The sequence below is a fragment of the Aspergillus terreus genome, genomic scaffold, assembly GCF_000149615.1.
Source record: "Aspergillus terreus NIH2624 scaffold_5 genomic scaffold, whole genome shotgun sequence".
Classification (NCBI taxonomy): Eukaryota; Fungi; Ascomycota; class Eurotiomycetes; order Eurotiales; family Aspergillaceae; genus Aspergillus; species Aspergillus terreus.
The window spans coordinates 831,680-846,012 of NT_165928.1; the positions used below are offsets into that span (position 1 = coordinate 831,680).

Sequence of the window (14,333 nt, forward strand, 5' to 3'; positions counted from 1 at the left end):
CATGATGCGCGTTGGAATCTTAATAAAGAGCCTGCCGTGGTTGCACGTGATAATCGCGCCAGCTACTATGAGTCTTGTTTCAACATGATATATCTTTTCTATTGGTATCATAAACAAAGAATTCGTCAATATCAACATGGAACTTTTAAGAATCAGCCATCTCATGGTCACTGTCGGACCCGGCCTCAATCTCATCTTCCCAGTCCTCTCCATCCTCTCCGTCTTCAGCGTTGCTGTCGTCTTCCATATCCTCGCCCAATTCCTTGTTCATTTGTTGCACCAGCTCGAGCGCATGCTCCTTGAGCCGCTCATCTTCGTACTGGATCAGGTCGTAGAGCTTCAGGCTTTGTTTCAGCCATTCGCGACTAGCGACAAGAGAAGCATGCCGCCTAGCTTCCGGAGATACATCCGTCTCTTCCTCCACGTCCTTGGGGGCTTGCTGTTTCTCTGCCAGCAGTTGGAGACACCATCCACCCAGATACCATGCCTCCACACTCTGATCATCCTCCAGTATTAACCGCTCAAGCACCTCGAGGGCTTCGAGCTCCATGCCGACTTCCATCAGCAGACGAGACAAACTAATCTTGGTCGCAAAGTCCGGAACTATCGGGTCTTCGGGTGGCAGATCCTTCCATAGCTCGAGACTCTTAGTGAGGGCGGATCGCGCTTCATCGGTTCGCAGCTGTGAGATTCGGATGGACGCGAGGGTCTGGAGCACTTCGGGGGCACTCGGGTTCACAAGCAGAGCCTCTGTGATAAGGGACTCGCAGCGGCTCTCTGCATCCTCTTCCCAACTTGGGACTGTTAGCTTAATGTATATGGAGAGGTGCGGGTCTCAGATGCGACTCACGAAAGATCGGTCATGTAAATTTCAGCGACTCCGCAGAGAGCATTCGCCATCTTCCGCTTCTTTTCTTCCATTTCAATGGCCTCCTGGGGCCCGGGATTCTCTTCCAACAGCTTGATAGCATGTCTGAGAGCGGACACCCCCTTCTCGAACCATTGGACGCTATCCTTCCCTCCAGCTTCGCTCAATTGGGCCATCCACAAGAACTTCTCGGCGCCGCCACCCTGAGCTTCCGGTATCGTGCCATTCGGGTCCAGCTCCACGGCGTGCAGAAAGTGTCCTCTTGCAGCATCGATCTCTCCAAGCTCGACGCAAATTTCTCCAACGGTGTTCAGCGCCGATAGCTGGGTCGGCGAGTTGGCGGGGGCCTGGTCGAGGGCCTGTTGGGCCAGTGTAAGCGCAGCATCGGCCTGTCCAGTCTGGAGGAGGATGATCGCTTGATCGAGGAGCTTCGAGGGGTCTTCGTTCATCTTCTGTTTCGAGACGGAGCCACCAGCGCCGAGAACGGATTTGGACTTCGATTTCTTCTTGTTCTTCTGAGGTCTGGGTTTGCCCATGGTAGTACTACTGTTCGGTGAGAATTATATGTGAAACGTACTCTGTAGTAACCAGCGTAATTGATGGAACAAACGAGGCGAAAACACCTTTAACCAAGTATATAAGTATACACTGGAGACTCGAGGTTGACGGGGAAGCATGGAGGCCTTTTTTGGGTCGAATAATTTTGGGGCATTTTCTTATCTGTTTGTTCTGTTTGCACGTGGGACGTGCAAGATTGTACCGGGGAGGGATTATGAGTGCTCCAGACAGACAACCGATCTCGCGAGGTGCGCCGAAGGATAATCTGGCATTAATTTAGCGTGTTGCACAGCTCTTTAATATTTTGATATATCTCCTCCTCCATACGACATCTGCAGGACAGTTTCCATCCACGGTCGAACACCTCCAACCCCATACCCCTCATTACCCGCGGAAGAATTCGAGCAGCATGGGTCGCGAAGAACAGATCGAAGAGCGCGAAGTCCTAGACTCAATCTTCCCCGAAGAGATCACAGGTATTTATTATACCTACCCTCAGGCTTGTACTTCTTTGGAAGGCCTAACTAACACTTCCCGCACAGACGTATCCGACACCTCGTACCGGATATCGATCACCTTAGATCCTCCGGAGAATGACGTCGAAGAGACCGAACAGCCCGTGTTAATCCTCCAAGTTACATACCCGGCCGACTACCCGGATGTGGCGCCCGATCTTGACCTGTCCGCTCCTCCCAACGCGCCGAAGCATCCCAGACTAGATGTTCAGGAGGACCGTGAACGACTCCTCGAGGCGCTCCAGCCCACTATCGAGGAGAACATGGGGATGGCAATGGTGTTCACCCTTGTGAGCACACTAAAGGAAAGCGCAGAGCTTCTGATGGCCGAGCGGGTCAATGCCGTCCACGCCCTGAAGGAGATGGAAGCCGCAAAGGCGGAGGAAGAAGAGAACCGCAAGTTCCAGGGTACTGCTGTCACCCGGGAGACGTTCCTGGAATGGCTGGCAAAGTTTAAGCAGGAGATGGAGGATGAGGAGAGAAGGCAGCGCGAAGAGAAAGAGGCGGAGGAGAAGAAGGCTAGGGGTAAGGGACCGGCCAAGGAAGAGAAGAAGCTTACGGGCAAGGAACTATGGGAAAGAGGTCTCGCTGGAAAGGGAGACTATGACGAAGATTACGAAGATGCTATGCCTCCTGTGGAGAAGATGAAAATAGCTGCATAGATCCAGGTTATTGGTTATTGGTTTAAGTTTTATAAGTATTACTCGCGAACGCGTTACGTCGTTTAGCGTTGGAGATAAATGTAAATATATACTGACATGGAGAGGAAACAGTGGGCATATACATAGAAAGAAGAGAAGTTGCATTGTCCTATATCAATTCCGCCTCGATTGCCTGCATTAATGCCTGGGAGTTGCTCCCAGTACACGAAGGCTTAGGTCATGCTTGAATGCGGATACTTGCTTTCGAACGTAATATCACGCCAGATGGTCATTCACAGTAAGTGTAGGCTACAAGCCAGCCAGATCATACCAAATGCGGCAGATAAGGAAGCAGTTTCAGGTGCAATTGTGCAACCACTTGGGTAGGCAAGTTGAAGTTGGTGGCCGTCAGGCTTATCGCTTGTGCCTGTTAGCGGATTGATAGGGGACTTATGAGCTCTTGGTCTCTGTCCTATCAGCAACTGGTACAGAGATGGGCTGGGCTTATGCTGGCCAGATTGTGGGAAGGCGACTTTGAGAGGAAGAGGAGACTCCCAACTTCCCGACTGCATCCTTCACGTATCAGTTGACGCCTCTTGCTGTTCCTTAGCCGCCAGATCGCGCTCAGCAAGAACAACCTTCCACATAGCCTCCGCAATCTCCTTGTTTTTCTTGTCGGACTCTTGGATTTGACGGTTCACCTCCGACAGTCCTTTTTTAACCTCATCAACCCATCGTTCTTGCTCTGCACCGGATTCGGTGGTCAGAGAATCCCAGAAATCTTCATCCTTGCAGAATAACAACTGCAGCTGTAGTCTGTCCCGGCGCTCAATTCGCTTCCAACGTTTTTCCAGCTTCGTTCTGATCACGCCGCTTAAGTTTTTCGGCTGCGGTTTCTTGATGCGCAAGAACGGGACCCCACGCGCATTAACGAGAACAGGGACCTTCCGTCTCCCATTCACAATAAAACGTGGGCGCGAAAATATAGAAGTCGCATCGGGATGTCGACGTGCGGTCTGCTCTTGGAACCGTCGCGACTCTTCTTTCTGCCTTTGTCGCGGCGACAGGGGTTTCGGCGGATTTGCCTTTGACAGTGCCCGCTGTCTTATAGCCCTCTGCTCCCTAATTCTTTCGTTCTCAGAGATGAGATTTGTAATGCGGTTTATATCATGTTGGTTTCCGAGTGAAGCCGAGTGAAAGAGGTCGAGGGCCTGGTTTGTGCAAATAGTGAAGGCCTCAGTGAGCAACTCCGGCAACTTGAGCGGGGATTAAGTACCTCGTATCCAGCTCTCAAGGCATTCGCAACCTGTGAAGGGCTCTGGATGCCTTTGTATTTTCTAAAACGATGCTGTACGAGCCACTTGCAGGTACCGAGTTCTGGTGTCGTCGTGGGTAAATAAGCGGATTGTCGGAGTAGCGCTCGATAAAGTGCTAAGCCTAGACATGTGTGAGCGTTCGGACAGCCGGCCTATATCAGGCTGCTTACATGCAAATCGGTGAGCCCCAGACAATTTCGGGACTACAAGTTTGTGCATGATTTGGAGAAGGACATTTTTCTTGATAGCAGTTTATGCGATGAGATAGCTTCGGTGGAGATGACGCTACTCCGGTTCTGCCGGAGGAATCCCTGAACCAGAAGGCGGTCCCTAGCCCCGGTATCTTTATCGACAAAAAAGATTGTAAAACTAAGCTTGGATGGACACAGGCCCATAAAAAAGAATGCCCCCGGTCGGGATCGAACCGACGAATCTCTGCATTACGAGTGCAGCGCCTTACCACTTGGCCACAAGGGCTTTCTTGCTGGATGGTCCGACTGATTAGTGAATAGGAAGCCTCCTTGGGATAATAAGCACAGTCGAGGTACTAGCTGTGTGGCTCTCACAATCCATCCACAAAATCCATGTCGATTCCAGTGATCGTATACGAACCCGTATCGGCACGTATATCACCTCAGAATTACAGTTGACAAAGGGCCATTCAAAACTCATGGATTGGAAGTAGGTCACGAAGGAAACCGCGCCATGCCTGCCATTATGCTAGACTGTACACGCTCTAAGGAGATGAGTTAAGGAAAATAAACCTGACGCAAAAAACCGCAATACTCCCGTCCTATTCATGAATTCTGAGGCATGTAGAAAAAGGAGCATCTAAAACGTGGAGCCTTCCGGAGGCTGAGGAAGCTTCTTGTTCGCAGGGAGAGCCATGTACCTAGAGCCTCAGAGTGAGCCAAGCGCAGCAGGATAATAAGCGGCATCCCTCACCTTCTAAGTTCCAGTAGGATAGTCTCCATGGTATAGTCGCGTTTCCACTGGGCGAGGCAAGGTAGTTTCGTAGAATCAACCTGGTAGGGTGTCAACACAACGCATACCGGTGCATATTCGTAAATCAACAGCATCCTACCTTTCCGGTCCGCGCATCGACACAAGGAAGGTTGACTCGGGAAATGAACTGGATCGTCGGGGGATTGTCAGGATAATCGGGACCACAATGAATGTTCACGCTGTAAATCCGGTTCTCATGGACGCTCTGTAGTTTCGGTTGGTTAGGAATGCTGGACTCGGACTGCGCGGTCGGTGCGTACGTGAGGAGGGCCAAGAATTGTTCCATTCCAGTTGCTCATCATCATGTCCTCTCCATCTGCAAGACCGTAGGAGCACGCCTCTGGTAGATTGGGAAACCAGGGAATGTCAGAAAATTACATCATAGGTCACTTCAAATAGAGGATATTGGGCTCACCTGCGCCAAGGCCTTTCTCGCCTTTCTCCAGCTCTTCCAGGAGTCTGAAGTTTCTCGGGATCTTAGCGGACATAGTGAGGTGTATGTGAGGTACGGAATTCAGTCGAACGGGGAGGGGGGAGGGATATTGGCTGGAATGGAAAGGATTTGGAGGAAGAAACCGATCACCGAGACAAGGAGGGGCACAGGGCAACTGACGATGCCTATCTCCGCCGACGAAAAGTTGCCGGGGTCGACTGCACGTGATGATAACATCCACGTGACTACTCCTATCGTGGTGCCTTGGCATGTCTGGAGATGCCACTTACTCCTGATGCGCATCTAGTCACCTCTCAGGCGCTTTTTGTATCAAAGGGCGGGAACGCTTATGAGAATCGCTGTTGTAACGCCGGCATATAGTCCGCTTTTGCTCGTTATCCTCTGTGGAAAGCCTTGTTTCGGCAATATCGATACACCAAATCGATCATCCACCGGGTACATGAAGCTACTAAGTTGCTACTTGGTCTATAGCTCCTCCTAGCCGCTTGCCATGTTTTGATCCAACCACCAGTTGGAAATGTCCTCCCAGTTTCTGCAGGCAGAGCTCCTGAGCCTCATTCAGGAGTCCAAGAGAAAGAATGCGGACCTGCGAAGTGTGAGCCAACCATTTATCAGATAGGGATACTTGAATGTTCAAACTGACCTTGCCCAGGCGGCCGAAGAGTCTCTCAATGAGCTGAAAGCACTACCCTCAACTTCTGAGTTGCAAATATCTGCCGGTGAGCTTTTGCCAAATCTGCATAACCGAAACCTCACTTCGGGGTGATGTGGCTGATTATTCTCAAGATTTGGCTCGCAAACCCAAGTTTGTCGACCCATTCATTCTTGCCTGCCATACTCGCCATGCAAAGCTTGCTGGAATTGGCGTTGTTTGTCTCCAAAGACTAGTGGCCTCTCGGGCGCTGCCGTCCGAGAGGCTCAAAGATGTCTTGGCCGGTCTGAAAGAAACGACAAGTTTGAGTATGTCATCGTACCTTCTTAGGAGCTTCCGGCTCTTTATGCTGATGACCTAGGCTTGGATATTCAACTCAAGATATTGCAGTCTTTGCCGTCACTCTTGCAGCACTACTCCAACGACCTAGGTGGTGAGCTTCTTGTGAGTACGTTGGAGATATGTGCCACCCTGCAAGCAAGCAAGACGGTCGCCCTTTCCAGCACGGCGGCGGCAACTCTGCAACAACTAATTGTCTCAACTTTCGAAAGAGTGCTTGTGGAAGATAGTGAGTATATGCCATGACTGCCATATTTTGCATTAGACCTGACATGTCTCAAGAAACTCCACTGGACTCTAAGCCAACAACGACAGTTAAAGTTGAAGGGAGCTCTTTACAAATCGGATATTTTGCCTATGACGCCCTGCGTGTGAGTCCATCTCTCAAGCTTGCAGAAAGACCTCACTAACGTACGCCAAAGGTTTTGGATGACCTCTGCCGCCTTGTGGATGGCGAGCAACTGCGCTTCTTGCGAATCAAATCGTTGTCGCCGACTTTTACGCTGGAACTCATTGAAAGTGTCCTGATAAATAGTGGGCGGCTCTTCGTCGGTCATGCTGAACTGACACAAGTCCTGCGTACGCGGCTCATGCCAATGATTGTGAGGTACCTGTCTGAAAGGCACACCTTTGCTCAAACCATCAGAGTGGCCCGGATCCTCCTTGTGCTCCTTAAACGGCACATGTCTCTTCTTCCTGCTGAGTGTGAGATGGCTTTGGTTCTGCTGACACATCTCCTCGAGCCCGATGGGACGTCACCTTGGAAACGAGTCCTTTGCATGGAAGTATTCCGGGGTATATACGCAGAGCCCGGCCTCGTTAGACTCATCTATTCTTTATATGATGGAGTTGACGGTAGGAAAAATATACTCAAGGACCATATGGCGTCTCTTGTCCGTCTTGCTTCCGAGAAGCCATCTTTGATTGGTGTCAGTAACCGGTCAACGGTCCCTGTGCGGGCCGAGCACTCCAGGTCAATCACTGAAGAACAAATAACACTAGAGGCCGGTGGAGTTGCCGGTGTGATAGGAACCACCGTTTCATCTTCCGATAGCAATGTTCCGGGGATCAGCAGTCAATGGAGTGTAGTCCGCACTCCGTACATGGAATTGCTTGACAAAACAGACCCGCCATTGCCTCCGGATACCTACATATACAGTCTTGTGCTGAACTGCATTGGCAATTTCGCCGAAGGTCTCGCAAAGTTCATCCTTCCTTTAACTGTCCCTGATCTCAAACAGAGACGGAAAAATCGCATTGCCGGTCCCGACCACGACAGTGAAATTCCAAGGCCTTCCCAAGACCTCCAAAGAACGAATTCCTCCAGGAGTTCTCATGCGAAAAAGACCTCAGTGCCGCTAAACCCGCTACAACTGGAATCCCACCCACAATTAGCCGCAGTCAAAATTTGTGCCGGAGTTATCGAAAACTGCTGGCCTGCTATTCTTGCAGCGTGCTCAACTTTTCTGTACGCCGCACTGGATGACGACTTTTACCATAACCTCGTTCGGTCCTTCCAGAAACTAGCTCATGTGGCCGGTCTTCTCAGACTATCAACTCCCAGGGATGCGTTCCTGACGACGCTAGCTAAGGCAGCCATGCCGTCAGATGCTAGTGGCGTCAAATCGATGGCTCCTACTCCTTCAATCCAGCAAGGCTATCCCTCTGATGAGAGACGAAAAGGCGTGGAAGGGTCAAGTACTTCACTGGTCCCTGAGGCCTCTAGCCAATCTTCAGATATCCCCATCTCTGTCACTGAGCACTCGGAATCTCCTATGTCTTCGAGCTCTGCTTAACTTGGGCATTGCTCTTGGTCCGACTTTGGACCAGCCGGCCTGGTCCATTATACTAGGCACGCTTCAGGATACGGATTTGTTGATTGGCACCTCCGCCACAAAGCCAAATATCACTCTCAGTAACTCCAGCGAAGCTCTATCTGGAACTGGCTCTGAAAACCTCAAAGCGAACTTGGGAAATGAAATCATGGCTGTCCAGGCTGCTTCCGCCAAAATGTTCGAAAGTACAAGCGATTACCCAAGCGACTCATTCGAAGAACTTCTCCTTGCACTTTTTGGCTTATCTGGAACCACCGAATCTTCATCGCATGAGTCACCAGAGAAGGCGACAAGTAGTCATCGCTCTGGCCGTATGAGGAATAACACCCGGCGTGTCTCCCTTGCAATGGGCAAAACAAAGGTGCAAGAAGAGGAGATGAAGTTTGTCTTGGAGAAAGCAAATGAGGTCGCAAGTGCGAACTTGGGAAGGCTAGCATCTCTAGCGGAAAGTGACCAACGGGCTTGGGAACTTTTCACTGACATGCTCATCCTGAGTGCAGCTAATGGCGAAGTCGATCAAAGTTTGCGTTTACGAGCCAACGAAGTCCTTAACCAGCTCATATTCCAGACAATGAAACAGTTGGAGAGTGATGATGATGATGGTACGCGCAACACGCGACAGATGCGGAACCTTGAGGCTCTGAAACGACAGATCACACAGCTCTACGATCTGAATTCCTGCCATCTAGGATCACCTTCTTCCCTAGTCGTGGAAATACACGAACAGAGTCTCGAAACGTTACGAAGCATTCTGGAGCAATATGCAGAGACTTTCGTTGACGGATGGACACTTGCATTCGACCTCATTTCTACCGTGTTCGGGGACTCTGCGCAGAAGGGCGGAACGGACAATGCCTCGAAGGGGCATAAATCTGTCTTAGCAGATTCTCATCGTCTCATTCGAGTTTCATACAAGTCCCTACAGCTTATAGCCTCTGATTTTATCTCCATGCTGCCGTCCCCGTGTCATATGAAATTGGTGGATTCGTTTTCAAAATTTGCTTTGCAGCAGCAGGATTTCAATATCTCCCTCACTACGACCTCCTCGTTTTGGAACGTGTCAGATTTTCTGCAGAGCCAGATTGAGCGGTTCTCTGTTGACACCTACGTTGATTCATCAGTCAGCGAGGATACGCTTACAAAATTGGCTGTGGATGATGATCCATTGACATCTCGAAACTCACTCTGGCTCTTGCTCTTACTGAGGATCGTAGATGTCACAACGGATAACAGGTCAGAGATCAGAAATTGCGCTGTGCATACCCTACTGCGCATTTTTGATGCTTACGGTCAACAACTTACTCCGAAGGCATGGCAATTATGTCTCAACCGTGTCTTGTTTCGGATGATGGAAGAGATCGCAGCCGAACTCAAGGCTACACAAAATCCAGATGAACTCAAGTCATGGATAGAGACGACCGTGGTTACAGTCAAAGGGACTTCTGATCTAATCACGAACTTTTTCGAAACGATCACGCAGGATGGCGAGTTCGAGCAGTCTTGGAAACGGTTGCTGGACCACTTTCAACAGCTGATTGAATCGCGACATCTGGAGCTTTTTGAGGCTGTTTTTGCTAGCCTATCTAATGCTCTTCTCCGAGTCCAAACTCCGATTGGCTCCAGCAAATTGCCTCTGCAATGCGCATGGTCGTTGTGGATCAATGGCCATCCTGCTGATAGGGAAGACCTCTTGGACTTGGACCGCCCCAACCAAGATGCTGCAGTGGCATACTTGAATGCTTTCCAGCAAATTTACCGGCTCTACAAAGATGATCTGACTGGAGATGATGTTGGAAAGGTTCTTGAGCATCTGCGGCTTCTTCTGTGGAACTCCATCTCTCAACGGTACACTTTGGATATTGACCGGCCATCGGATCTGCAGAAACTGGTCATCGATTGCATGAAGACTGTTTGCTTGGATAAGGATGATGCACAGGCAGACATCCTTACTTGTCTGGCTGACTATGTCGATTCACCTCTAACGAAATGGTCATCTGGAAACGACTCGAGGAAGCCAACATATGTTGCTTTCTCGAAGAGTGCCATCGACCTCCTCAGCTGGTATATCACTGAGTTTGGGATCAAAAGGGATGTGTTCTCAAATGGCTCTCTCACGACTGTTCTGGAGCATCTCACAAACCCTATATCTCAAAGGTACGAGTGGCCAGGCAAGGATCGCGAGCCCAACATATGGCGCAAATCAACGACAGCGTCTCTAGATATCCTCCAGGTGGCGATTCCGTACGTTGAGAAGCAATACGAGAAGTCCAGCGAGGCAGAAATCGCACGGTTTTGGACCTGCGTTGTTGACATCACAAATGCCATTGCTTCTGCTCGGGGTTACCGAACAGTTGCAATTCCCAAAGCAACCATTCTGGCGGACGAGACCTTTGACGTTGCAGCTTTCCACAGACTGAAGGCGCTGATCATACCGGCCCTTGGTGCGTCCAGCATTCCGAACCACATTCGCCGGAGTTTCGCATGTGCCCTCCTACGCTCGTCGTTCATCTACCTCCCACAACGGTCTGAGATCCCCGGAAAGGCAATAGAAGATGAACCTCTCCAAGGGCTTTACGATGTTCGTCGGGGAAGAACGTTTGATCCCCCAGCAACCTCGCGCGTCAAGATGGCTTACGCTGTGATCGACACATTGTTCGAACTCGCATCGGCTCCATCTACTAGGACTGTTGAACAATGCAACGGTGCTGGGTTGGAAACCAATGCAGCGGCATATGTTTCCCTAGCGCAGTCAATCTCGCCCTACGTGATCCTCCGATGTGCCGTATCTCTAAAGGGATACATAGCCGACCAGCCTCTGCGCGGGCTGATGCCACAACCCGCTCCAGCACGTCGAGCGCTCCTGCACCTTATCCGGGGCATGGTCAATCTGCAGAGCGAGCCGTCAGCTATCCCACCTCCACCGATGATGCGGGCTGTCACCAAGCCGTCCAAAGGTGCAGTCGAGGATGGCCATAAGAAACATCTCGAGTGGATTTACCCGCTTGTGGTGCAGGCTGTACAGGTGGCTGGGAAGGAACGCGACGACGGGGAAGTGCTCCATGCGCTTGGGAAGGTGCTACACGAAGTGGGGAGGTATTGATGCGAAGTATGCTTTCTACATGTCCTTACTACCTCATGTATGCAATCTCCCTCTTTGAACGGAGTTTGGGGATCATAGACCATTCATGGAGAAGGTTTACTACACAGTACCGTTGTTTGCCATCTGATGACTATCTGTCGTGAGTAGGAAGCTAGTAGTTTTCGCATGTCCTGCAGTACGAATGTAGTGACATTGGACAAGCATGGGTATCGGACCGGATCAGAACAACCTCGTGTTCATGACATCAGTGTATTGTATGCGGGGGTCGACAGAATACCAGAACTGCTGACGGTAGAGACGAGAAGAAAAAAAAAAAAAAAAGGATAGAGTACATCGGTGGGCGAGGGTATATGTAGAACACAAAGACGATGACAAGACACCCTCCGAAGAGTCAGTCCATCTACAATAGGGAAGCAGGAAGGCGATCAAGCAGCCGGGGTCGAAACGGTGTGATTCGCATACGGCTCGCGGGTGGGCCCGGCGGTGGCCGAGCCCGGAGGCAGCTGTTGCTGATGCTGATTCTGGAGCTGCTGTTGTTGGATGAGCTGCTGCTGGGCGATCTGAGGCGTGGCGGCGATTTCGGGGGCCTGGCGATAGAGGACAATCTCGGATTGCTTGAAGTACCGACGGGCATCTGCGGCGCAAGAGGGGGCCGTCAGTATTGATTGATTTCCCGGTGGAGAAGCCGGTATTGAAAGCGTAGGGGAGAAAAGGTGAGAGAGGTGTAAGGTAAATGTAGTGAGAGGTACTATGGGAGTGGGGCGGGGAGACCACGCGAGCCCACTGCCCAGAGTGGACTAGCGTGGGGGTGGGACAAGTGGTTGTTTCGGGGCACGAATCCCTGTTCCACGGCCCTTCCCTGCCATGTTCGCGGCCCGATTGCCCGTCCGTCACTGGTCCGACGGACGCTGGTCAATAACCGATCGGCTATTGACCCAGTTCACGTGGGATGCCGTGGGATGCCCGTTGCTTGCTTGCGTGTTGGGCACAAAGTGATAGATCTTCCTGACTGCCTTGAACCCGAGGCGCCAGTGCAGAAAGCATGCGTTCTGAGTTTGTGCTTTGGTCTCCTGAACACGAGGCATGCTGGGATAGGGAGGATCGAGGCGGATGGAAAAAAAATACTGCATATGCACGAACGTGGTGTCACATACCTTCGTCGATGAGTACGAGACTCAGATAATAGCGGGTGGAATATTTCTTGTTCACGTCGCGGAACGTCGGGGTCAAGTCGAAGCCACCGAGGAATAAACGAATGGGGATCGTTTCGCCTAAAAGGGTCAGAGAATGAGCACCTGGAAACTCACTCGTGAGCCTTGTGACTGCAAGCTTACCTCGTGAAGGCGAACCATCCATGATCTGTCCCAACTGATCAGCAATCCGTCGAAAACAACAGTGGAGAAGTAAGACACACCTCAAACCGCACTAACGTCTCACTTTCGTTATACTGGTTCGGGGGCGTTCCGGTCGTCTCGCGGCGGATAATGGACAGCTCCATGTGTTTGATCTTCAACCGCACCAGAAGGAAATAAATGCGACCGACGATGACATCCTTCAGGTGATATTTCGACTTGGAATACTCAAACTCGATGTGCAGGCAATCCTCGATACCGACATCCATCTTGATGGGGCTATTGGTCTCCGGGGGCATGCGGTAGGAGTAGACCCATAGATCTTTCTCGCGCACCACGTCGGCCATGCGCCGGGAGACCGTTACGCGGACAAAGTACCGCAGCTTCACGTTGATGCCATTGTAAGACTCGTATTGCTTCTCGACGTTCTTGAAGTTGAAAGGGAAGGTCTGGGGGTGTTGCAGTTCGCCCGGAGCGGCGAGCTCCTGCACCAACGAGAGGAATTCGTAATGATTACCGCGATCGTAAAACATCTCTGCCATGCACGGTGGGCGTCAGTCGAAACGAACTGTCGCATTGTGCTGGTCACGCAGAGGCAGTCTGTGGAGGTGCCCTCTGCGCAGGGAAGAACGGTAGGCAGCGATCAAAGCGGGGAAACATACCAATTGTGCCGATGAATTGGACCTTGATGCCCGTGTGTTCTAATCGCTTTCCATCTTTCGGTCTCACTGTCACGGCACCTTTGACCGACTCCCCATCCATGTACAGCGGGACCCGTTCGCGACGGCCTTTGTCGAGCTTGACGTCAACGGTCTGGCGTTCATCGCTGTCTTCGAGGACGACGTCGATGTCGACGGGGGTGGAGAAGAAAAGAGAAGTCATCGTGGGAGGAAAGATTCAATCGGTCGCGTCGGGTGAAGAGAGACAGGGATCGGAAGGAAACCGGGCTGATTGGAAGACGTGGACTCGTGAAGCTGTAATCGGAGGTCATGGATTGATCGCATGGAGCTGATGAGGTTCAACTGGGAGCTCCGCTGGCGGGCTTGGCAATGCTTATGTAACCATCATCCTTCTAGTTAACTAACTATCGTCTCGCCTGCTTGGAGACATGGATACTCCCTGCGATAAGATCAATAAAGGAGATTCTAGGCTGTTAAAATTATGCATGGACGGCCTCTATTCCCCGACTCATCATCTGACCGTAGGTTGCCCAGCAGACCGAAGTACTCGGGTTCCCTGGGGGCTCCCCGCTACAAGACCGAACTACTGGACCGGGATGACGGCGGTGTTCTCAGCGTGAGGGGTAGCTCGTATCAGGTGCGATAAGTCCCTCAATAATGGCCAGGTCGCCTCGGCTGAGGAGACGTGGACAGTCGGGTATCTACTAGGTATTCATTTGCGATCACCGCCGGGTAATTCGCAGGACCATGCAGGGACGAGACCAAGATGGCTATGCATCTGGGAACAAGTTTCCGGCAGTGTTTCCAGCGTACGACGTCAGACTTGACTGTGAGCGAGTTTGCGAACCGGGCCAGGCCAGCAACATAAAAGCATCGGTGAATTATGGACGTGGCATGACCACCGGCTTACCCCGGACTGAGCCACGCTGAGGCTGGGCGCCACACGACCAGCGGTGAAAGTTCCGGGTGCGTTGGAAAGCCCCCATTCGTTTTCTTCAGGTGTCAGCTGCGGATTGGA

At 51.4% G+C, this 14,333-nt stretch overlaps 6 protein-coding genes and 1 non-coding gene across 7 annotated transcripts; 2 read left to right on the top strand and 5 right to left on the bottom strand.

Moving 5' to 3' along the window:
• Positions 1-145: 145 nt before the first annotated feature.
• ATEG_03854 (ACL4 family protein) lies at positions 146-1,404 on the bottom strand (the record flags this gene model as incomplete). Its single annotated transcript, XM_001213032.1, has 2 exons — positions 146-794; positions 851-1,404. The coding sequence occupies 2 exons, from the start codon at positions 1,402-1,404 to the stop codon at positions 146-148; spliced, it is 1,203 nt and encodes a 400-aa protein (XP_001213032.1).
• Positions 1,405-1,835: 431 nt separating this feature from the next.
• Positions 1,836-2,603, top strand: ATEG_03855 (RWD domain-containing protein; the record flags this gene model as incomplete). Its single annotated transcript, XM_001213033.1, has 2 exons — positions 1,836-1,902; positions 1,969-2,603. 2 exons carry the CDS (start codon positions 1,836-1,838, stop codon positions 2,601-2,603), a joined length of 702 nt encoding a protein of 233 aa, XP_001213033.1.
• A 554-nt stretch (positions 2,604-3,157) lies between these two features.
• On the bottom strand, positions 3,158-4,117 carry ATEG_03856 (LYR motif-containing protein; the record flags this gene model as incomplete). Its single annotated transcript, XM_001213034.1, has 3 exons — positions 3,158-3,817; positions 3,859-4,019; positions 4,069-4,117. The coding sequence occupies 3 exons, from the start codon at positions 4,115-4,117 to the stop codon at positions 3,158-3,160; spliced, it is 870 nt and encodes a 289-aa protein (XP_001213034.1).
• A 185-nt stretch (positions 4,118-4,302) lies between these two features.
• On the bottom strand, positions 4,303-4,375 carry ATEG_10547. The gene has a single exon. It is a non-coding gene; the product is annotated as a tRNA-Thr (tRNA).
• A 354-nt stretch (positions 4,376-4,729) lies between these two features.
• ATEG_03857 (E2 ubiquitin-conjugating protein MMS2) lies at positions 4,730-5,391 on the bottom strand (the record flags this gene model as incomplete). The annotated part of the gene is made up of 5 exons (XM_001213035.1): positions 4,730-4,790; positions 4,844-4,923; positions 4,983-5,108; positions 5,164-5,219; positions 5,319-5,391. The coding sequence occupies 5 exons, from the start codon at positions 5,389-5,391 to the stop codon at positions 4,730-4,732; spliced, it is 396 nt and encodes a 131-aa protein (XP_001213035.1).
• Positions 5,392-5,874: 483 nt separating this feature from the next.
• ATEG_03858 (putative endosomal peripheral membrane protein (Mon2)) lies at positions 5,875-11,283 on the top strand (the record flags this gene model as incomplete). The annotated part of the gene is made up of 7 exons (XM_001213036.1): positions 5,875-5,952; positions 6,010-6,076; positions 6,144-6,317; positions 6,371-6,577; positions 6,664-6,719; positions 6,771-7,816; positions 7,941-11,283. 7 exons carry the CDS (start codon positions 5,875-5,877, stop codon positions 11,281-11,283), a joined length of 4,971 nt encoding a protein of 1,656 aa, XP_001213036.1.
• An 890-nt stretch (positions 11,284-12,173) lies between these two features.
• ATEG_03859 (vacuolar protein sorting-associated protein 26) lies at positions 12,174-13,517 on the bottom strand (the record flags this gene model as incomplete). The annotated part of the gene is made up of 5 exons (XM_001213037.1): positions 12,174-12,292; positions 12,438-12,554; positions 12,618-12,642; positions 12,698-13,170; positions 13,298-13,517. The coding sequence occupies 5 exons, from the start codon at positions 13,515-13,517 to the stop codon at positions 12,174-12,176; spliced, it is 954 nt and encodes a 317-aa protein (XP_001213037.1).
• Between the last annotated feature and the right edge of the window lie 816 nt (positions 13,518-14,333).